This window comes from Calonectris borealis, chromosome 16 (assembly GCF_964195595.1).
Source record: "Calonectris borealis chromosome 16, bCalBor7.hap1.2, whole genome shotgun sequence".
Lineage (NCBI taxonomy): Eukaryota > Metazoa > Chordata > Aves > Procellariiformes > Procellariidae > Calonectris > Calonectris borealis.
This window is the reverse complement of record NC_134327.1, coordinates 13,967,020-13,989,945: the sequence shown is the minus strand read 5'-3', so window position 1 is coordinate 13,989,945 and position 22,926 is coordinate 13,967,020. Positions and strand designations below refer to the sequence as shown.

Sequence of the window (22,926 nt, the reverse complement as noted above, 5' to 3'; positions counted from 1 at the left end):
TTGTGTGTGACGGATAAAACTGCTCACCTCCTTTTTGGTACGGACTTGCTACAGCAGGGTATCCAGGTGGTGTTTTGAACAACTCTGTGGCATTTTTTTGCAGTAATACCTTACCTTGACGGAGTATTTCAGAACAAATGCAGTCTTCCCATTTCAGTAATCTATACTGTCTGTTCTGTATTGACAGCAGCTGAAACCCAGCAAAAGAATGGAGGTTAAAACTGTTCACTAAACATAACATGTACAAAAGCTGGTAACAAGGTAATCATCAAGAAGAGAAGTCAGTAGAATGTTTTAATTCCATCTAGCTTGGGCAAATCCTACAGTTTTCCCAACAAGACACTAAAAGCATTTATACCTCAGTACTAAGATCCAAGTTAGGATCAAAACTTCATTTATTATGGGCTATTAGGCTATGCTACTTCTTTCCAGCACCAGCTTGATCTTGATGATCCATATGTTTGCTATCCTCAGGTTGATAACGACAGCCCAGGGAGCTATGGGAAGAAAGAAGTACTTCTGAATGAATTCCAGCTGGTTCAATTTTTGGCTGTCCATTTGCGAAGTAGCCTAGAACAAAATGAACTCATGGCTCTAGGCTTTTGTACGCTGTTAACTCTTCACTGAATATTGACTTTCACCATCCTGATTTTTAAATTGGAGCTCGCTCTCGGTCTGTTCAGAAAGTACTACTCAGTCTCATCTGTTTGTTATCATGCTTACCGCAAAACGAACAACAGATTTGCGACTAAGGAAGGCAAAAGCTGTAAGAGCATGAAAAAGTTTCTTTGGCAGTGAGGCCCATGGCTTTGAAAAGCTTTATATGACAAGACTTGAAGCTTTTTATGTTTCTATCCAAACATGCCAAGAAGCACTCAGCGTACCTCAGTTAAAATACGAGCATGGAAAACAACTAGATGCGCTAGAAATTAGGGAAAGTTTGTAAGTCATTAGTTAACCCGAGGTATGTGGTTTTAAAGCAATGATATGGTACTGATGTGTTGCTTGAAAGAAAGAATGCTTTTCATTTACTTGCAAAAAAATTTTGGGTGTTGACTGTGCCTCTTGAAAAGTTATCCAGTACCTGTTGGAATTTGTTCCAGTAGCAGTTACTGAAGTTGTTAGTAGTGCTAGAAGAGGTGCTTGGTAAGTGTTATTCTTTGCAGTAGATTTCTAGCAACTGCTTGTTATAAGATTGTCTAGTTATTAAAGAAATGCAAAATGAATCTGAGTTTTACTAAAACAGCTTAATCCCAGTGCACTGTTTTTCCTGAGGTTTGTTATTTTTAAATATCTGATATTCTATAGGCTAAATTTCTTTTTCTGTGGAATTCTGTGTTGGAGATTGCTCACTCAAATGTTTCAGAATGAACGAAGAAATGTGGATTCTTGAATATTGTGACCATGGTGGTCATCAGTGATATATATATATTTAACTGCAACTTCTAAAAATTACTCTGGCAAAATTTGTTGTTTCCTATTTTCAGTGTTCTTAAAGTTTGTTGGTTTTTGGTTTGGTTGGGTTTTTGTTGGTTTTTTTTTTCCTGGCAGTTAATTTCAACATCAGCAGGGTCCCAGGTCACCTAAGCAATTCTCTTGCCAGCCTCCTGTGCTTGGTTCACGGTGCAGCTTTAGTTTAACACCGAGTTGAGCAGTCCTACTTTGACCAGAGCCAAACCTGTATATTTAGTTTTAAGGCAACGTTCCATGTGAATTGTTTAACTAAAACTCCTCTACTGATACATTTAAGCCCTCCTGGGATGAACTAATAGTTTACATAGTTTACAACTTACACATAACTTAACGCCATTCATTTTTTAAATAACAATGTTCTTGCTTCTAAGCAATCTACTTAGTACTTGATGAAAACCAGACATTAATTTTGTACTGTTTATTAAAATAACCCCCACTGGAAAATTTTGTTCCTATAAAGTTGATTTTGTACCTTATTTAATTGCAGTAAGATATCAAAGAAGCTAAATACTCGTTCTGTCTGGAAAAAACAAATCTCAGTTCTTAAATTGAGATTGAGAATGTGTTAATTTGCATTCGTTTTTCCTCCTTTAAAATAGTGTTTAACATTCAAATTGCTTTGTTGAAATACTGACACTACCTGTATGTGAAGGGCTGTAAATACCAGCCACTCTTTGGAGATACAGAACATATGTTTTAGGTTTTAAACTGAAAAATATGCTTCATTTTAGCTTGGAAGTTTTAGACCTTTTACTGTTTGACAGAAATTCAGTGTGTCTATTGAAATGTTGCTTGGCTATATCTAATGAAACTTTGCCAAGATTTTCAATACTAAGGTTTCTGCTTTCACAGGTTTTACATGTCTTGCAGTGGAAGGTCAGACTCTTTTTCTGCTTTCTGCAAATCAGGCAGATATTTTGAGGCAAGGCAATATGTATATGAAGAGAGCTGGAGATAATACTGAGTTAGAAAGTACGAAAGTTGTGTGTTCTATTCCTTCACTTAAAAAATTTTGCTCGTGGACAGGATCCCGGGGCTGGATCTGTTTTAATTGGTCTGATTGCTTGGGGTTTCTACTAATTCTAGGTAAGCATCTGCAAATGTGTTGCTTCTGGTTTTGGTCTCTTGTTCTGCACGTTTTCCTCCTGTATAAAGCAGCAGAGAGCAGTTGTGCAGGTTTTCCTCCCGGACTTGGGAATGTCTTGTAAAACTCTAAGTCCATTAATTGGATGGTGTTTCGTGGGAGAAAAAAAAAGCTGCTGTTAATACAGAAATGTACTTGTAACTTGAGTCTCACAAACTGGTTATAAAACATATAGTTGTAGTAGTGGTATGGGCAGCCCCATAGAGAATATCGGGGAAGAAGGGGAATCTAAATTTCTGTGGTTTATAGTGAACATAATATTTATTGGAAAAGCCTTTTACGTACTGAATTAGCAAGCAAATGATCAGCTGCACGGGACAGTCCTTATAAGCTTCTTTTTGGTAATGAAAATAAGGTGTTTAATGCTTTATGCATTTAACTTATGAAAGTGGAGATCAGAGGCATGTGAAATTAAACACACCTAAATTAAATGCTGACTGAGCAGTAGACTGTGCTGCACAGAGGCTCTCATTCTCCGTTAGAGGAGTGTCAACTATTTAATACGTAATTTCTGCCTAAGTATTATCTGGAGTGTTTGGGGGTTTTTTTCCCTATATTTGATTAGTAATTCACTGTTGTTCATCTAGCATTTTCCAGAGAAACACATCTATATGTCTGAAGACTTGAACAGTATTTTTAGAAAGGACCTTTTGTTTACTGGGAGTATGGGAGTAGGACTAGGTTTGAGCTTGATCCTCAGCTCTGCCTGGGACCTGTTGTGAGCAATGTTAGGTTGAGTGCATGGTCCTGTTAGGTATTGACATTTGTAGAGATTTGAAAAAGGTGCTTTGAAAACTCCAAGTGTTAAAAGTACAAAATATTTTTGGCAATCTTAGTAAAATTCAGTTTGGAATCTGAGTTATGAGCGCATGTGGGTGGAGGAACATGTTTTTCATGCTTTAGGAATTTTTTTCCAGATGCTTTCTTAGTGCTTGGGTAACTATAAAAGCGAAGTATTAAGACATCAGCATGGATTTATTCCTTAGTTTTAATGTAACTTAAGAAAATTGAGCCACATAGTTTCATGGCGTGTTTTTAACTCTATTATGGCGATGATGTCGCACAGCGCACGTTGGTGTCTGTTTCAAAATGCGAGCAAAATTCAAGTATGTGCAAGCCGTGCAGATAAGCCTATCTTGATAGACGCTACTTGCTTGAAAATATGAATTATTCAATGCAAGTGCACATGGTTGGAGATACAAGAGATGTACGGGAAGAAACCCAGAATTGTGTTGATCCCAGTAACTACGACTTAGACAATGAAGTGTGGAGTAAATGTAAAAATGCCATTTTGTATTTCCAGTAGGAATTTTGTCATTGAAATTGTTTTGTTTAGCTGTCAGCTAAGAGACTGTATTTGCCCTGAGAACGGGATATTATTCTGTGTGGTTTTAACAGAAATTTTGAGTACTTTCCAGATATTTCTATTTCTTACTAATGTATACAGAAGCTGACACTATAGCTGAAGCCTGAGCATATACTTTGTTTTCAGAGAGTTGGGAGACCATTTGTGGACACTTTAACAAAGGAAAAATTTGGGAAATCTCTCTCTACAAAATTATTATTCCACTTGGTTGTGGTTCTGGTTCTGGCAGATGTGTTGGTGGAGTGGAGGAATGAGTTTTAAAAACCATACAGGAGATATAAATGACTTTATGCTCTGTTAACGTTTTCTCCGGTGTTTTTTGAGAATGGCTGTAAAATAGAGATAGTAATAACTGACTTACCTCTTGAATTCCAGTTCTCAGATAAAGTGGTTGTGCTTTGAATGTGTTGGGAGACAGTTTGCAAAGAAAAGGTACGAGTATGTGAGGGAAGATGGTGCTTCAAGGGCATTTTCTTGATGACAGAGTTACAGTCACCAGTTCACCAGTTACAGTCTCGCTCTTGTCCCAGCGTCTCCGGCGGTATTTCTTACAGCTGGGCACTCACTGTCAGGCCAAGAAGAATGGTTAGCTGAAGGTGGTGAAGCAGCAGTTTATGAAAGGTTCCTAAAAGATAAACTTTTAAAAACAACAACAACAAAAAGCCCCTGGAAGTACAATTTGAGTGAGAAATAGGAACTTAACGTAGCTGGAGTTTGCCCCGTGGTACGTGGGGCAAATAAATTCCCTGGGCAGCTTCTGCTTTTGGAGCTGAGGCTGGGCTGAGGGCATGTCTGTAAGACTCAAGCAGTCGGAGATGCTTGGGTTTTATGTCTCTCTAGGAAATAGGAGACTGTGTAGAGAGTATGGGAAGGTTCTTGGCCTGGATTAGAGGAAGGCATAGCAAAGTCATACGAAAACTGATGTAATAGCTAGGATTTAATGAAAGATTTAATCTGGGAGGTAGCCTTTATCTCAGGCATTTGTTATGGGTGAGCAGCGGGGGAAGAAGAGAAAGAAAAGTTAGTATGAGGGATAATTGGATATGCTTATTTCCACCTCTCTGATTTGTGTGCCTTTCTCTGATTCTGTACATCAGCCTTAATTCAGCTTCCTATTGATCTCCCTTTTTTAATCTCTGCAAAGTTCTTCAGCTAATTCCATAACTCTTACTGTTTCTCCAAGTTTTACATCTCAGCCAGTTCATTCTTAAACTTGCTTTACTGGTCTTGTGTTGCATGCAGTCTCAGATAACTGGGAATTTAATGAGTCTTGTTCTTCCAATAGTCCTATGCTGGTTTTTTTAATGATTTATGTTATTGAGGGCTAAATCACCCTTGCTGGTGTGTATAGGAAGACCTAGTGTTGGTCAGTGCGCAGGAGGATTTTTCAGTTTGAGTTATTTTGTCACCTTGGTATTGTTTGCACTATGAGGACTGACTCTCGTTCGTGACGGGTTTCTGCTTAGGTAGGACGGAATTTTGATTCCTGGCTAAGTAGATACTTTAATGACATGTTAATGGACTAATAAAAATGACTTTTTCTGGGTGTGTGGTTTTTTGAAGATCTCTTCAAAGTTGTCTAGTGTTTGCAACTGGCTACACGAAGCCAAGTTCCAACCCACGAGGAAAGCATGCCTTGAAAAGAGGCTTTGATTTTTACTGCAGCCTACACAAAAGGGCCACAAAAAGCCTTCATGTATCAAATCTAGCAACTCTCTGAGAATTGAGGTTTTTTAATGAAGCATTGCTTTAATCTGGTAGTCAAGGTCTGTTTTAGCGTGAGTTCAGGTAGAGTCTTCCAGTGTCAGGGCATGATATATGCTGGTCCTGAAGTCTGAGGGGTCTCGGGGGTTTTTTTGGTCGGCTTACGTGTCAGATTGCAAATCTCGTTGGCACCACGATGCTAAGATCGAGTGAAGGCCACTCAATGTACACGTCTGTATAAAATTAGTTCTGTACAGCTAATTGGTTGATTTGGCAAATGTAACAGAAGACTTCAGTTTTGTTTATCTTTTTCTGCATGCTAGGCGCTGCAGTGATTCAGATTTGGGTACTGAGAAGTTAAAGCAGTCCGTGGATTTATGCATTTCAGTCTCAAGCACACAAAGAGAAAGACCAAAAGTATTCCTAAAGCAAACAAAGAAAGGACTAGAATAGAAACCTTGGCCTTTGTGGTGACAATTTAAACTTCAATTTGTGAATAAAGTGGTGTATTTCAGTTCAGTGATGTGGCTAGCTGTAAAGAAGCTGTATTTTTACACACTTGGTGCCTTCAGCCATCTTTCCTTTCCCATTAAACCCTTTCTTTTGTACCCTACTAAATATAAATGATTGTCACCCTTAAAAAAACCAGAACACTTAAAACCTTCATGGGTTGCCTAGTAGTGGAAATAAAAACAGACGTTTATCTGCAGTGAAGTCTCATTTAAAGTTATGTGCAGAGAATAGGAACCGTAAGCAGAGTCACTTGTAAAGGCAGTTCAGAAAGGGTGGCTTGTGGTATTCAGAGTATTTTCCACAAAATACGCTGAAGCGTTTGGACAAGACGTGATTTCACATAACAGATTCAGCAAAGATTTTAATTGTGGGCCACAGCGCTTTAGGGCGTTAGAGCAGCATGTGGTAAATAGCTGATGTTTGCTTTCTTTCTTTTTTTTTGGAGGCTTTTTTACACTTCAACCACATTAGTTTTGCCGTGCAGTCTTCTGAAAACTGTTTTTCAGAATGGCAGAATTTTTGCTGTGGAAGCCAGCCTGTAAGCTAGCGTGCACGGGGGGCTGTCCCGCTGTCATACAGTAGAGCTGGAGCAACCCTACTCCAACACAGGTTACCAGCTTCACAAGTCAAAAGCTAGGCAGACTTTGAAGCATTAGCAGAGATGTTTCCATTACTTGGATGCATCAAATTTGAGCTGCTTTGCGGCCTTTTTTATTTTTCAATGGTATGCAGTAACTTTAGTTTCATTTTATGTCAAGATCTTTATTCCTCTCTCCTCCAAAGCCTCACTGTTCTTCTTTGCTTCTTGCTTATATCTTAAAACAAACCAACCTGTGATGCTTTTAATGATTATGCTACATATCTCTATGATTAAAGATGGTGTGCACAGAAGTAAATATTAAGTAAAGTCCTTTCTACGTCATCAGCCGGCTGGCCTGTGTTTATCTTCTGTCAGAAAGTAAAACGAATGTATCCTGGAATCTAGCTGCCTGTTTGTACAAGCACAAATGATTAACCTGGAATATCAAAGGGAAGACCAAAGATGGCTGAAAGGTGTATTTGCTAGCATCGTTCAGTGTGACCTTCCCCCCTTTCCTAAGGAAGATGTGGACGTGCTGCTGGTTCGTCTTGTCTTCAGAATTAACCCGATTACTAAATTGAAGGCTGTTGTTAGCTCAGATCCTGTCCACGTGTAAAAGTCCTTAATTTGAGCAAGAAGGTTCTTACCTTTAACTCGCAAAGCATGAATGAACACAGTCCCAGGAGCGAATCTGCCTGCTATTTTGCATTGGTACGGGCTGGGACCTACAGAATATTTTCATTGCTTACCTTTTTTTTTACTTTTCTTTCTTTTTTCCCCTCCTAGGTCCCAAAACACAACTACCTAGTTTTTACACTGTGCAGCTGAAAATCGTTGTAGCATCTTAGCACTGTGCCATGGGATGGGGTATGTTATGTGTGAATAAATCCGGTGTCGATGCAGAGACAGCAATGTGAGGACTCATGCAGACTAGCGGCCATCCTTGGAGCGCTGACAATTCAGGAGGAGGAACTTGCACACGAAGGCTTTGATTTTGTAGGCTGGGACTGTTTACTAGGGGATATTTGAAATGGTTCCTCACGCAGGCTGTCTTTTCTCTGCCTCCTTTCTGAAAATGCTGGTCTTGCTGCAGAGATAGGTGTCTCGGTGATGAAGCAGCAGTTTTCTGATGCAATTCTCAGCCGGGTTGTTCAGACATTGGTGCCACTCTGTGCTTTCCTTACTACACCCATCTGTAGCTTGCTCCTGCGGCACCTCCTGAACCACAGCAGATGATTCATTTCTGCTTTGGAAGCAGGGTGGACAACCGGGGGCTGGCAGAGGAACCACTCAACTCGCTCAAGTTACAGCTGCATTGAAGACATCCCCAGGGTGAATACTGACTTTGTATAAGGCTTGTCCTTTCTTCACCTCCTGCCAAATATGCTTTCACACTAGTACTTTACCCAGCTGGCTAATTTGGCCTTTGAAATTATCTCAATAATGTCAGGTACTTAGAAAACCATTCCCGTCCCTTTATAAATATTATAATCTAGATGTGAAGACATTGTTTCGGTGTTGTTCGGGATCTGTTGTATTAAAAAAAACAGTTCTTCAGTGCTGTGCAGCAATCCAGAGCGGAGTATAAACAAATACTATGTCAAGCTGAAACAAGTTGGTTGACTTTGAGAAGGCAGAATGTAAATGCCCAAGTCAGGAGAATTAGTACCTTTTGTAACGTTGCAACAAATGCAGGGAGATTGCTCTTGCTGACAAGCCCTAACCCTTTCTTGTTTGAAAGAAAGAAAAACGAAAAGAAAAAGTTCTTTGGAAAGATGGAAAGTAGGCAAAGATGGGTTTTGTGCAAAGCTTGTAGAAAGCACGTCTCAGGTGCCTGGTTTGCAGGTAAGTATCCGTCCCATTCTCCTACACCACCTCTGACGCAGGGATAAAATTAATAACTTTTTAAGCCTTTATAGCTAGATCTACCCGAGTTCATGGGATTCGGGCTTGAAGTAGCAGCAGTCAGATCCTAGTAGCAGTCTTGCTGAAGTCCTATTGGAGGCAACGTATTTAAGAAGAAAATCTGGCAAATACACAGCTTGCAGAGCAGGGAGCGGCTGTCTGTTCTGCCGCTGGCATGGTTTCATGTCCAAGTCTCCCGTTGCTGACCTTTGTCACCTGTTTCTTTAGTGGAATTTAGAAATCTATGGCTTTTAAGTGATACGGCACTTGAAAATATTTTTTGCTCTAGTGGGTTTAATATGCAAACAGTGGAACGGAGCCAATGGTCCATCTCAGGCAGCCTGATTCTAGAGATTGCTCCATAAAGGTTTATTTCAGCTATAAGCTGTTGTGCCAGTATTTTTCTTACAAGAAAAAGTAATGATTTTTGCAACCTAAAATTGAGGGTTTCACAGGCTGCAACTGGAAAATTGGCAGCCGTGCCCCTCTACCGTAGACTGAAAGCCCGTGGCAGAGGGAAAAGAGTTAAATGAAAAATATAATTCTTCAATAATAGCTTTAGAAACCTACACTGTGAGTTAGCTCTAGAAAGCACACCTGAAATATAGAATGAAGGTAATAATTATATAGTCAGACTATATGCAGATAGTTACAGATGGCATACTTTTCCAGCTCAATAATGTATTCTTAAAATTGAGGATGGGGAAGTAAAATGAGTTATTTGATTTAAAAAAAAAAAACAACCTCCACCACTCACAGGAACTTTAAAATTCTTTTTGGCTAGTACTAGAACATACAAGTTCTGATTTTACCTGTACTTACTCCCTGTTTTTCTGGTATTTTGTCCTCTGAAGCACTCGCGACAGGAAGAGGATATTAAAGGTTGCTCTGTCATGCTTCCATAGAACAGCGGATGCTGATTCTGTAATCCTGTTTTGTTTCAAATTGAATTGCCATAGTCCTGCAGACTTCTCTTTTTCGGTCAGTTGTTAAAAAAATTCAAGAGAAGCTTTCTCTGATGCAGTTTGCCAATGTAAGAAATAAGTAATGTTTAATCCATTCTAAAAATAGTTTCCTGGTGCGGCTGCTTTAATTATTACTAAGATGGAGGGTTTGTGTACTTTTTCCCATGAACATCTGGATTAAAGAATGGACTTCTTTGGTCTGTTTGCTTGACATGTGAGGTGAGGCAGTTTTTATTCTGCCAGCTATGTTAGGTGAGGAACGGTGCTCTGAAGTTGAGAGGTGGAATTCTAATAGAAGTGTAAAAAAAAATAAAATAAATATTTGTTCCCATATTGTTGCTACTGTGTCTTCACTTTCCCCAATATAGACTTAAGGTGAGACTGAGTGTAAGTCAGGAGCAAGGTGAGATGGAGATGAGAAGAGGTCCGTACCAGGGGAAGTGGCCATTTGAGTATCTTCTGAGCATTCATTCTCATGCTGAAAGATCAGAACTGGGTAGAAAAGAGACTACCTCAGAAATAGTTACGTCTTTTATAGTTATCTTCCTCTCTTGGATTCTAGTTTTAGATAAGTTAGAGCTCTAATCTTTTCATCTTTGGCTCTGTAGTTATTTTTCTTGGCCTGTTATAAGAGATTAATGGATACTGAACAACTTGGATTCCTGAGATCGTACTGAGCAGTCCTTATTGAAAAGCAAAATTAGGCTTGTAGCTGGTAATAGACCTAGTAGAAATGGAGATTGATGCAAGTTTCCTGATCTAATTTTTGTTTAAACTACTGTGCTATTTAGTAGAATTGGAGAGAGGGAAATGATGTCTCATTTGTGGCCCTTTCAAAGGAAAACATATTGATGCAATTTTTTTTCACTTTATTTCTTTCTCCTGAGTGAGGTCCTGTCATACTTGCCCCAAAACCTTTTTGTATTTGCAGACTGCTTACGCTGCTGTGGCACACCTCCCATGTTTTGTTTTACGACGTATCACGTACCTTTTGTGTGCGAAGAGCGGGAGTTTGCACTGTATTTGATGGGACTTAGCATAGAGGTGTCCTCCAGGACTCCCAGAACCGTTCTTGGTTCAGAAACTGTTTAGTCCTTGTTGTCAAATGGGTAGGGTCTGAAACAATGCAACAAAATTCTGGTTTAGCATTTGTGTAAGCATGCAGTATAGAAAATTAGGAGGTTTTAACACAAAGGGGCATTCATTACATCTTCTGTATATTGTAACAATAGAATAAAAGCAAAGGAGTTTTCTTCTTTATGTAAATACATATTCCAATCACAGCTAGAGAAAACAATGCTCACATTTCATATTTGAGTGGTTTTTTTATGAATTATGATCAGGTAGTATTGTAGCTGGTATGATTGCTGGAAAGTTTTTTTTTATGGTTTTAAGATTTCTTTATCTGATATTTTGTTTTGCAGTATTATGTGCCAAGAATCTTGCAAAGAAAGATTTCTTCAGTAAGTATAACTTTCTGCTCTTGATTAATCAGATTTATTTGTAGATTGTGCATTACTGTTGTGGCTCATCTATGTATGTCATTTGTTCTGTGGTTCCATTTTTGCAGTAACATTGCACTACTAGATGAGTAGATGTTACCCTGAATTGTATTTAGAGAGCGTAGACTCCAGGATTGGAAGGACTGAGGACTCTCAAATTCCAGTTGGAAGTCTGGCTGATGAGACCACAAGCAGGTTGCTGCTTACAATTCTGTGTGTGGGGTACCAAGAGCATCAATCTCAAAGACGGCTCTGTTTGTAAAGCATGCCGGGGATTTGAGTAAAGTACCCCAGTGCTGCAGTCTCAGTATTATGTTAAGGACTGAATAAAAATGCCTACTTATCAGTATGCATGGGTATGCACTGTTAAATTAAGCACGTTTAACCTTTTGTTTTCTAAAAACTTTCACAACGTGTGGCAGATACCAATCTGTATCACAGAAGCACGTTATCTAATTAGGAACTCAGTTCTCTGTTTTGGATTTACTAAAATAGTTTCAGGATAATGGCAATTTTCCTTTCGCGTAGGGGGAAGCAGAAGCTCATGATAGCATTATCTTGGAAGAAACTAAACAAAAAGTACTGTTTTTAATAGCACCTTTTCCCTTCCACAGGACTTCCTGACCCATTTGCAAAAATAGTTGTTGATGGGTCAGGTCAGTGCCATTCAACTGACACTGTGAAGAACACATTGGACCCCAAATGGAACCAGCATTACGATCTGTGAGTTGTTTGTAAGGCCATAAGTAAACAATATTCCAGAGATCTATCTAGTAGGTGGATTGCAGGGCTTGGCACTGCAACTTCATTTTGCGTTAGCAAGAAGAGTCACATTTGCTGAGGAGGACTGATTTTTTGCAACAAGAAATTACCTGTTAATAAAGGAGTGGTACTTTGCTTTTAGGTGTTTGAATTTGGAAATATTTGTGTGTCAGGTACACAGCACGACTGCTTAGAGTAAGCTCTCCTGGAGCCGCGCAGTCCAGCTTTTACAAAAGATTGTCCTTGTAGTGATTTATTTTCTTCAAATTATTAGAAACATAAATTTTAAAGTTTTGTACGTTAATCGGCTTGTTGCATAGCTTTTAATGAGGCTGTCTGTAGTTAAATTCATGCTGCAGCAATATCAATTTAACATGCTGTGTGAAATCATAGTGCAGTAATTCATTAATAACACCATTTCAGGCTTAAGCACTTCCATATTTATAATAAAGCAGCATGACCAATGTACTAAAATGTATCAGAATTTGTAGCAAATAACGCATAAATTCTGTGGAGTAAAAAGAGATTATTTTTTCTAAAATTACTCTTCTAATATGTATTTTTCTAGATATGTTGGGAAGACAGATTCCATAACCATCAGTGTATGGAACCATAAAAAAATCCACAAGAAACAGGGAGCTGGCTTCCTGGGGTGTGTCCGACTCCTCTCCAATGCCATCAGCAGGCTAAAAGATACTGGATGTAAGGGCAATTCCCACCTGGTGCAATCAAGAACCTTGTATCTGAGTAGTGAATAGTATTCCCACCCCCCACGCTGCTTTGTTGATCTTTCCTATTCTCATTTGCAGACCAGCGTTTGGATCTATGCAAACTAAATCCCACAGATACTGATGCTGTACGAGGCCAAATAGTGGGTAAGAATACTCTCGGCTAAACTTTCATCTTCTTGGGTAAATACGCCATATGGACAAATGTTATATTAAAAAAGAAACCTGTAGTCGTTATTGCTTCCATGCCTTTTCTGTGTTGTTTCGTCTGACTTTAATGGGATTAAATTACATAACCTGAAAATTTTCGTTGTACTCCTACGTAGGAGTTTGTTTTCTCTCAGTTGATAATGGGAAACAACATTAAAAAGAGGGAGTGCATCTGGCAAGGTTGCTAATGCAGCTCTGGAAGGTTAAATGTTACTGTGAAACTGATTGCATTTGGACCAAGGTGACAGGCAAAGAGAATCTTACGTGGAAAAGAGCATCTGGAGGAGTTAAAAGAAATTTTGCAAATTGCTGTTTTAATACCTTTGACTCATGTAACCTATTTCCAAATTTCAACAAGGCAGTGCTAGTTTTACGGCTAATTTACCCCATCTTACCATGTTTTGCTGCCCCCCAACCCAAGCTTGTCATTGATATATAAATATATTTGGCAAAACCCAAATTCTCACCGTAATGATGACATCTAGTGGTGAGTAATGTCTTTCCAGCTTACCTTTCTGCATCCTCGTCAAACACAGATGTAGAACCTGACATTTGGTACTTACAGAAATAGACTCAGCTTAAGTTCTGATGTGGTGATGCCTCTGGTTTCTCGTCTCCATTTTTAAAAATCAATAATGCTTTAGGGTTATAGAAGGAGTTTTGGTAAGTGGTGCGCTCTCGTGTGTAGGATATAGCTTTCCTTAATATCTTACCCGTATAAATGTGGGTTGTTTGGCTTTATGTTGTTTTTAAGGGAACAGTTGTTCTTTTTTTATTAACTTGTGTTTGTGTTTTTTTATTTCAGTCAGTTTACAGACACGGGACAGAATAGGCACAGGAGGTTCTGTAGTAGACTGTAGAGGGCTTTTGGAGAATGAAGGGTAAGGATTGTTTTCTTTACACTTAATTAGAAAAATGGTTTCTATGTGGAAAGATTATAATTAACACTAGAAATATTAAATATCAGTATGACTAATATTTTGTCTGGGAATATGTAGCAGGTAGTAAGGTTATAGCTGGATACTTACTTGAAGAAAATAAGCTAGGACTTGATATTTTTTGTTACCAGTGTTCTGGCACTTCTATGAGAAATTTGGGGTATAACAACATGAAGAAAGTGGCATGTCTTGGGTTAAAAGTTGCAGTGCTTGACGTAATGGAGAGAAAGAGAAAGTTATTTCTGCATTCACTTCTCTGTGATGGAAACTCTTGAAGTTTCCCCATTTTCAGAACGGTTTATGAAGATTCCGGACCGGGAAGGCCGCTGAGCTGTTTTATGGAGGAACCAGCACCATATACAGACACTACGGGGGCTGCTGGCGGAGGCAACTGTCGCTTCGTAGAGTCCCCCAGTCAAGATCAGAGGCTTCAGGCACAGCGACTTCGGACTCCTGAAGTCAGAGGTCATGTACAGACACCTCAGAACAGACCGCATGGTCACCAGTCGCCTGACCTACCAGAAGGCTATGGTAAGAGTTTTCCAGAGCTATAAAATTGAAGTTTTTTCAAAAGACTTCAGAGAAAAATTCTCCCATTTTAATATATAGGTGTGGTTTACCTGTTAGAACATGCTGCATCCACGTGTATCTAATGGTCTGCATTTTGGAAAAGGAACTAAGCAGTGCAGATGGGAGTTTGAGATTGGCTAATTAGCAACTGGCTACGCCAGGATACACTGAGGGGTTGATGGTAAATTAAACATGAGTTTGTGGTATGATGCTGTTGCAGAAAATTCACTGCTAATCTTGGCTGTGTATCTAGGGAGAACGAATGTAAAGAGCTCTCTAAACTAGAGCAGTAATGCTATTTTTTCCTTCCCCCTTGGCATGTTGTGTAGGTTTGAGCCCACATTTGAGAAAAGATCAGGAAAATATAAAAGCAACAAAGAAGCCAGTAGTACAGAAGATTAGGGAGGATAAGATTAAGGAGAATTTAAATCTCGGAAAAGAGCACACCAAATCTAGGAGTAAAGAAATCTAGTTTGGGGATTTGGATTGTCTCAAAATCTGAAAATAAAAATACAAACTAAAACATGGTGGTGCATGGATTTGTGAGTTTCAAAAAGAATGTTGAAATATGTAGTCGAAATAAATTTGTGAAGGACAAAACAGTCCATGCTGCAAGAGATCAGGGGGATGGGTCAAGTACTTTCTCCTAGATATGATAGAAAGATAATATTCTAATGGCTTTAAACAAACTGTTTATTCAGATTTTTTCAGATTTATAATTTAGAATAATCTTTTTTCCTTTTTCATAGAACAAAGAACAACGGTACAGGGACAGGTTTATTTTTTGCACACACAGACTGGAGTTAGCACATGGCATGACCCTAGGATACCAAGGTATGTATTTATAGTTACACAGTCAGGGGTTTTTGGGGTGGGTGGGGGTGTGGGGGTGTGTGTGTATGGCAGTAAGCTGAATCTTTAAGAGCAAAAATCTATGAAATGGCCTGTCTAAATTTAAAGGGAGAGCTACGAGCAGAGCAATGATTTTGGATCTTTCTAGTTACCTTTTCACCAAACATTAAGGATTCCTCTTTTTGAAAGAAAGAATTATCTACTTGTGAATCATGTAAAACAAAAGGGAAGAAAATATGTAGCCCTTCAGGAATTCCCATTTGACAAATTCTTCCTAAAATGTCAGTGTGACTCCTTTTTTTGGTGAAGCTACAGATTTCTGAATCTTACCTAATTTTTTTGTGTGTGTGAAAACAGTTTGGACTGCAAATTGAAGAAAAAAGTGACTGCTTTCTTAAAGCCATTGTTTCTTGAATATTGAACTTGTAACTTTTGCTCTAATAGTGCTCACTTATGTATAACTGAAGCAGAGATTACTTGTCATCTTTAAACTTGAAGTGGTGTTGAGGTTTTTTTATGCTTTAGACCAATGATTTGCAGCTAGAAAATTGAACCCTCCACATGATTAATTTAGTAAAGCCTCTTTAAACCTTAACCTGCAGTTAATCCAGGTCTTTGACTAAGGTCTGGCACTCTTCCTTGAGGAGCTCTGAATCTGGGCTGTTTCTCTGGACCACCTGCACACCAGATTCAAGAGTGAAACACAAAGTTTGTAACTCTTCAGCTGCTGCGCTGGCTGGATGATACATGAACGTGGTACAGGATATTAGAAAAATGATATAAAGTAGTGTGGGCAAAAGTGTTGATAAAACCACAGTATATGGAAGGATATGAAAAATAAAGTTGAGAGAGAAAATAGCTGATGTTAGATTAGCTGGTGTCGTTGGAAGAAGAAATGACAATGCTCATTCATTCAGGTCACTCGTGTCAGGTTTGTGTGCCCAAAGCCTTGTCTCTTCTTCAAGTGATGCTGGTTGGCCTAATGAAAGGTATTGCTTCTTCTCTCCACAAATCTTAAAGCCAGGTTTTCAGGACCAGCAATGTTAAGTGGACACAGCAGTGACTTGTGAGTCACAGGTCACTCTTATTTTAGTTAAAGGTGGCTTTCATACTACCAACTTGCAGTGCAAAAACCTAACCTTGGCATTTAGCACAGATGCAGGTTAAAACTTGCTGTAATCAGATGCCTACAGTACTTTCAGATGCACAGCTGATTGAAACAAATGGTTACAACCATAATCTTCTTTAAGGAGCCTAACAAAGGCTTGTCTGTCTGCCTGTGTATCCCCTGCTGGCTTATGCTCACTGTGACACTAATGAAGCCTTTGGTGTACAAAGTGTTTCTACCTTTCTAAGGCCTCTCAGTTTACTCATTTATACTGATGTTGCACAGTTAGATTTAGGTAAGGAAATATATAGAGTGGTGTCTTCAACCCTGGATAATAGATGAATCCATGCCAGCTGTCTGGAGAATACTTTACTTAACAATAGCTTTTCTGTCTAAAAACAATCTTCAGATTTTCCTCCTTCCTTTTCTTGCCACTCTTGGTGTTTTCCTCTGTTAGGTGGCTGGGGCCTTAAGTGTTTTCAATTTTCTGGGTATAAATACATCCTACTTACTTAATTCCAACACTACTGGAAAGTGAGTGACTACCTTTAGCAGCGCTTAGAATGATACCTGAAATTTATCTAGGATGAAGGGTGAAGCCTTACTCTCAATGATTTATCAGTCAAATAGTTGGGATTCCAACCTTGTCTAATTAAAGAGGTGATTTTTTTTTTTTCTAGGTGATCTTAGTATTTGGCTGCCTTAGCCTCTTAACTTATGGGATCTTTGGAGACAGTGGTTGGTGCAGAGGCCTTTGGTTAATTGTTTGGTTTTCTGCACGTGGATCACATTAGTGTTAATGGGAACTTTTCTGTGAAATTTTTGCTATGAAAAAATGTCTTTTCCTCCTTGCACAGCCCTCAGAAGCCCTGTCATCACCTAAATGATGGTGTTGCATATTGAAGTTACTTTTAGGCTGTATGGCTTTGTTGCTTTCAAAGCCCGAAGGTGTTTTGCTGTTTTACCTTTCTATTCATGTACCTTTCTACCCATGTGCGTACATAGGGGGTTGCACTGCTTAGATTGAGGATTCTAAAAAGACAGCATTAAAATAGCTATTCTGTCCTTCGTAAGACTTCCATAGCCTAGAATCACTAAGCACCAAATTCATTCCCCCCTCTCCCCTGAAAGTAAATTGGTTTCATCTTAACTTCAGAAGTGCTTTAACATTTTGTTTGCTTTTCTTCTTAAGAGACCTCAACAGTGTGAATTGTGATGAACTAGGACCTTTGCCTCCAGGTTGGGAAGTTAGAAGTACAGTTTCAGGAAGAATATATTTTGTAGATCATAACAACAGAACCACACAATTCACAGATCCACGACTACATCACATCATGAAGTAAGAAACTGGCCTGATAAATAATTAATGTAAAGTTTGGATTCTTGAACCTTTTATTTTTGCCCAATTTTAACTACAGTCGGGGAGTCGTGAGGGGCTGAAAAACTGCATGATAACAATATTGGGGAACAGATGCAACCAGTTAGTTAGGGTCTGAGCATTGGTTCTCAGTGCTGGTTTTATCTTAGCTTTTTGCAGAGACTCTTCAAAAATGTTTTTACTATGCTTTGCAGTCCTTAGGTTTAAGGGAGGGCTTGCTTATTTCGGCACAACACTGCTCTCTTTAAGCTGGTTTGACAAAATTGCAGCAAGCTGTGCTGGAGCGAATATGCAGTTCTGGAAATGCTGGGGTGTGGGGTAGAGGGTCTGCCAGGAGGTTCCACAGCAGTCAGCTCATGCCTGTCTGGGTTAGCAGTTCCAGTTCTGTGCTAGCTATGCTAGACCTGAACTGGCTTCGTGCTCCCGTGAGCTCCAGACAACAGGAGTATAAAGCCAGCTGGAGTCTGGTTGCCTGGTGCTGTGCACAGCCAGCTCAGGTTTAGCAGGATTTAATAAGCTCTGCATCGTGCAAAGGCAGCTGAACTGTTACAGAACCGACCCTGGAAGCAGCCTGGCAGTGCTTGTTGTGCCCAAGATTGGACTTTTTCCTGGATCTGAGTTGTCTGTGCTTGAAGCCGGCTGGGGAATCTCTGTATCTAAAAAATCATTGCTCCACAACCCAAATGAAGCACCGATAGATAAGGATAGTTGAATGTATGAAGCTGCAACTATTTGGGACAAGTACATCTTACTCTTTTAATGACCATAGATGCAGTACTTTCCCTGTGTCAAGAATCCCCAGCTTTATTTTGCAGGGAGCTGGAATAAAATTCATTGCGGTTGTTAAATAGTTCCATTTATAAACCTGTTGTTTGTTCCAGTAGAGGTCTCTTTTCATGTTATGCTCTTGAAAGTTGTCACTATGTGGGAGAAATACCACACACACTTTTTAATTACTGCTCAGTCAGCATTCAGTGATCATGCTCCACAGCCTTCCACAGCCATACAAAAACTGAGCTGAAAAATGCTGAAACTCTTCTTTATTGTAAATATCTGTATTCCTTATGGCCCTGAATGTAGGGTAATGATGCTATAGAAGTTACCCAGCTGAATATACATTTCACTCCAGGTTCCTCTTAGAGAAGCTTAATCAGTTCTTCCATCATTGTTTTACATCTTCCTTATTGTTACGCTTCCAGAACAAATATTTTACTTTTCTTTCAAAGCCATCAATGCCAGCTAAAAGAACCCAGCCAGCAGCCTCTGCCAGCTCCAAATGAGGGGTCACTAGAAGACGGTGAGGAGTTGCCTGCACAAAGATATGAAAGAGACTTGGTACAAAAGTTGAAAGTTCTTAGACATGAGCTCTCTCTTCAGCAACCGCAGGCTGGTCACTGCCGCATTGAAGTATCCAGAGAGGAAATATTTGAGGTATTTGATTGACTTTTTACTACTATTAGCAGCTTTTGTAACTCAAGAGTTAAGTAAAACTGATCTTTGGCTATAGCAGTCTGCTTCACAGAAGAGATGGTGAAGACAGAGTTGTCATTGGAATTTGCTTCAGATTAGCACTTTAACAGAATAATGTTTTCTGTAGTTGAGTAACAATCTATGTATTACAGTAATGCATCTTAGTAGACTTAATTATAGGAAGGAAATAAAATGTCTGTAAAAATACACATACAGGAATCCTACCGTCAGATAATGAAGATGAGGCCAAAGGACTTGAAAAAGAGGCTTATGGTGAAATTTCGAGGAGAGGAAGGCCTGGATTATGGAGGAGTAGCAAGGTGAGATTTGGGGGTTTGTCTGACACTTTTTAACTGTAAAATTGTCCTTAAAGTGACCTGTGGCTGATATAATTCCTTTTCAAATTATCTCTTAATGGTATATTTAAGTTGTTTGTGATCTAGTTTATAGGTGGTGGTTGTAGGTTCAGTCTTCGTTTCATGGTAGATTGGAAAGTGGAAGCATGTGATTTAACAGTTGTCCCACAGCCCTCCTGGTGTCAAAGGCTGGTACTAAATTATTTTGTTTCCCTTGGATTTGGGAACGTTACTGGAATTAATGCCACATTGAGGTGTTTGTTTCCCGTCTTCCCCATACGTACTCTGTTTTCATCACCGTTACCCAGTGAGTATAAAAGGCTTGTTTAGGATAGGCTATTGATCTTATTGCAGAAAGTGCTGATCCCAGCAACAGGCTCCAGTTTCGTAAGTGAAAGTGTGATCAGCTCAAATTGTGATGTCTTTCAAGAAGCATATAGACTCTGAAGTAAAATCCAAATCACAGTAGAGGTTCTGTTAAATACACCTGTCTGATTTCCAGCAAAAGGGTTGCAAGACAACAGGGGTTCCTTTTTGTCATGTCTCAGCCACATTCAGGAGAGTCCTCTGATCTGTTGGAGCAGGAGTAGAGATGAACTAATCCTAAACAAAGGCTAAAATTTTAGAGCAGACTTGCCTCCCTCTTAAAAATAATAATAATTCCCTATGGGTCGCATCAGATCTGAAGTTCTGCAGTTGATTGTAACATCATCACCAAAATGTTCATCTTTGCGGTAGCTCAGATGCATTGTGTAAATTCACTGACAGACTTCTCAAATCCACAAAAGCGACACCACCCATTTAGGTGTCTTTCAGTAATCAGTCGCTGGACAAAGGAAAGAAGTTGGAACATTCTGAGCTGCCTTACCTGAGGCGACCTTGAGTGTCTCCGCTGTTGACATCGTGTTCCTCTGATGGCTTTCATAATTGCCCATTTGCTGCAGCAGACTCTTTCAGATCAGTACTGCTCCACTTCTGAGCGTTAAAGTTGATAGTTCTCTCAGAATATTTTGGACCTGGGATGGGTGTCCAAATTTAATAATAAAGGGGTATTTGTCATGGTGAGTTTTGGGAGGTCAGAAATAGCTTTAATTCCGTTCCGATCCTTGCATGTTACTGAGGTGGGAGAATTTACCTAAGCCCTCCTCTTTTAATGCGTTTGGGCTCTCTGCCCCTTATGGTCTCTCTGCTGAAGGCAGAGATTTTCTAGTCCTCAAGCATTTGCAGAAAAACAGCTCTTCTAAAGACCTCCAGTGATTGCGCTGATTTTGAACAACAGATTTTTCTGAATATTTCCTTATACTGTACAGGTTGCAGAGGAGCGGATCTCTTAGTCTCCAAATATCTGAACTCTGTACAAAATCAAGATTTTTTTTTTTTGGAAGTGGGTCTTGTTCAGACTCAGTTTGTTGATGGCGTTGTCCAACAGCTTGCTATAGCTTCTGTAATTGATGTTAATCCCTTCAGCACTTGTAAACTAAAACAAGTCTGCCTGTGAGTGGAGTAAGACACTTTATGGGTTTTTAAGCATACCTTTTTGGTCTGCAAATGGAGGGCAGTACAAGGTGATCTGATTTTGAAATAAGCATTTCATAACTGATGACTGGTTTGATGATTCACAATAATTGTGTTGTCTGAAACTTAAGTGGAAGTTGCACCCTTCTAAAATACTTTTTTTTTTTTCCTTTTTTTGGCAGAGAATGGTTGTATTTACTGTGCCATGAAATGTTGAATCCCTATTATGGACTCTTCCAGTACTCCACAGATAATATTTACATGCTGCAAATCAATCCAGACTCTTCTATCAATCCTGTAAGTATTAACTTCTGAGCGACACCTACTTTAACAGATGTCCCCTGCAGCTTTTTGTTGTAGCTGTTCTTCCATGACAAGAGTGTAAACTGAAGGGTAAAGCAGAATAAGGATGTGTAAATAAGTCTCATATTGATATAGTGTGAAGCAGAGGGGTTTTGTTCAGAAATGAAAAACATGAGAGAGGAGGTATCCTTTGATAAGTATCTGATTTCTTTGAGACTCCTCAGTACTGACTGGGATGCATGATGATTCTGAGAAGATACACGTAGGTGAAATTCATCTTCACTGTGAATGCAGGTGGTTGTGTAAACAGCGTTGCATCCCAAGCAGTGACTGTAGGGGCTTGTATGCCTTGCTTGCCCTTTCTCAATAAGCTGTTCTGCTTGCTTTTTTTTTCTTACTGGAGGATTTGTATCGATGCAGACCCTAAAAGGAGCAGCAATTCTGTGTTAGTACAGGGGAATTTTTCCTGACGTGACATTTCCTGACATTTGCTCTGTAAGATGGGGAAGATAGATTGGAAGAATCTCAACCATAGTGCTTACGCCTCAGTTTTCAAAAGTCAGTTTGTAAGCAACATGAAAGACGTGAAGGAAACGAGCACATGGCCTGCTTCCTCAAGAGCGAAAGGAATTTGATGGTTAAACAAAGAATAAACTAATTTGTTTGGAATTGTCATATCTTGGAGTCTGGGGATTTTCCCGAGTTTTGCCCTTTGAGAGGTCTAGAGGACTTGCATCCAATTTATTAGTCAGGTAATGCACAGGGACTTGTTTGAGACATTTAATCATTAAATGCTTCTGTTCTTGGTTACGTTATGGGGAAAAACGGTGGCTCCTCTTGCCCAGAGGGTTGCAGATAACTTGCACTGAACGTACAACTGACGGCGCAGATATAACCACAAGATGTCAGTGTCTTCCCGCTGCCTGATTTTCTCTCCTCTCCCTGCAGGACCACTTGTCTTATTTCCATTTTGTTGGTCGGATAATGGGTTTGGCTGTGTTCCATGGACACTATATCAATGGGGGTTTCACGGTTCCCTTTTACAAACAGCTTCTGGGGAAACCCATTCAGCTCTCCGATCTGGAATCTGTTGACCCAGAATTACACAAAAGTTTAGTCTGGATCTTGTGAGTACTGTATTTATATATTGCCTTGCTGTAGAGAAGATGGGGTAGAGTATGTTGGCAATAATGAGATAACGCTTTATAGAAAATGCTTGAAAAAATCTTGTAATGGGGGAGATCTGTACAAAATTATTAAACTAGTGTTTCTATCTCAGAAAGCTCAAGGTACTTCAGGAAAAGTTCTTACTGCAAACTCTGTATTAGCTCTCCTTGCAGCAAAGCAGATACTAAACTATTAAATGTTGCATGGGTGCGGTAGAATATCACAGTATCAAAATCCAAACTCAGGACAGAGTTCTGAGGGGAAGTACAGTCTTGTTCAAGAGAAAACAAACTTTGATTAAAAAGGAAATAAATGGAATTAATTTAGGCTTCTGTACACTTACAGGTCAGAACAAAATCCACTATTCGGTGTAGCTTTGGGACTCTTCAACTCCGCTTTGTATTTAAAGTTATTGAA

The 22,926-nt window shown here is 39.4% G+C and overlaps 1 protein-coding gene across 9 annotated transcripts in view; it reads left to right on the top strand.

Moving 5' to 3' along the window:
* Positions 1-22,926, top strand: part of SMURF1 (SMAD specific E3 ubiquitin protein ligase 1) — a 45,867-nt gene that overhangs the window by 16,441 nt on the left and 6,500 nt on the right. For 3 of the 9 annotated variants that reach the window (XM_075165364.1, XM_075165363.1, XM_075165372.1), the window contains exons 2-14: positions 11,075-11,113; positions 11,767-11,875; positions 12,483-12,616; positions 12,724-12,789; positions 13,658-13,733; positions 14,068-14,321; positions 15,110-15,194; positions 16,130-16,201; positions 17,513-17,659; positions 18,925-19,129; positions 19,385-19,488; positions 21,222-21,336; positions 22,291-22,469. In XM_075165364.1, coding sequence (XP_075021465.1) covers positions 11,075-11,113; positions 11,767-11,875; positions 12,483-12,616; positions 12,724-12,789; positions 13,658-13,733; positions 14,068-14,321; positions 15,110-15,194; positions 16,130-16,201; positions 17,513-17,659; positions 18,925-19,129; positions 19,385-19,488; positions 21,222-21,336; positions 22,291-22,469 — 1,585 coding nt within the window. Of the gene's footprint in view, positions 1-10,995; positions 11,114-11,766; positions 11,876-12,482; positions 12,617-12,723; positions 12,790-13,657; positions 13,734-14,067; positions 14,322-15,109; positions 15,195-16,129; positions 16,202-17,512; positions 17,660-18,924; positions 19,130-19,384; positions 19,489-21,221; positions 21,337-22,290; positions 22,470-22,926 lie in introns of those variants that run through there. The other 6 variants (XM_075165370.1, XM_075165371.1, XM_075165369.1 and 3 more) reach the window with 4 other exon arrangements.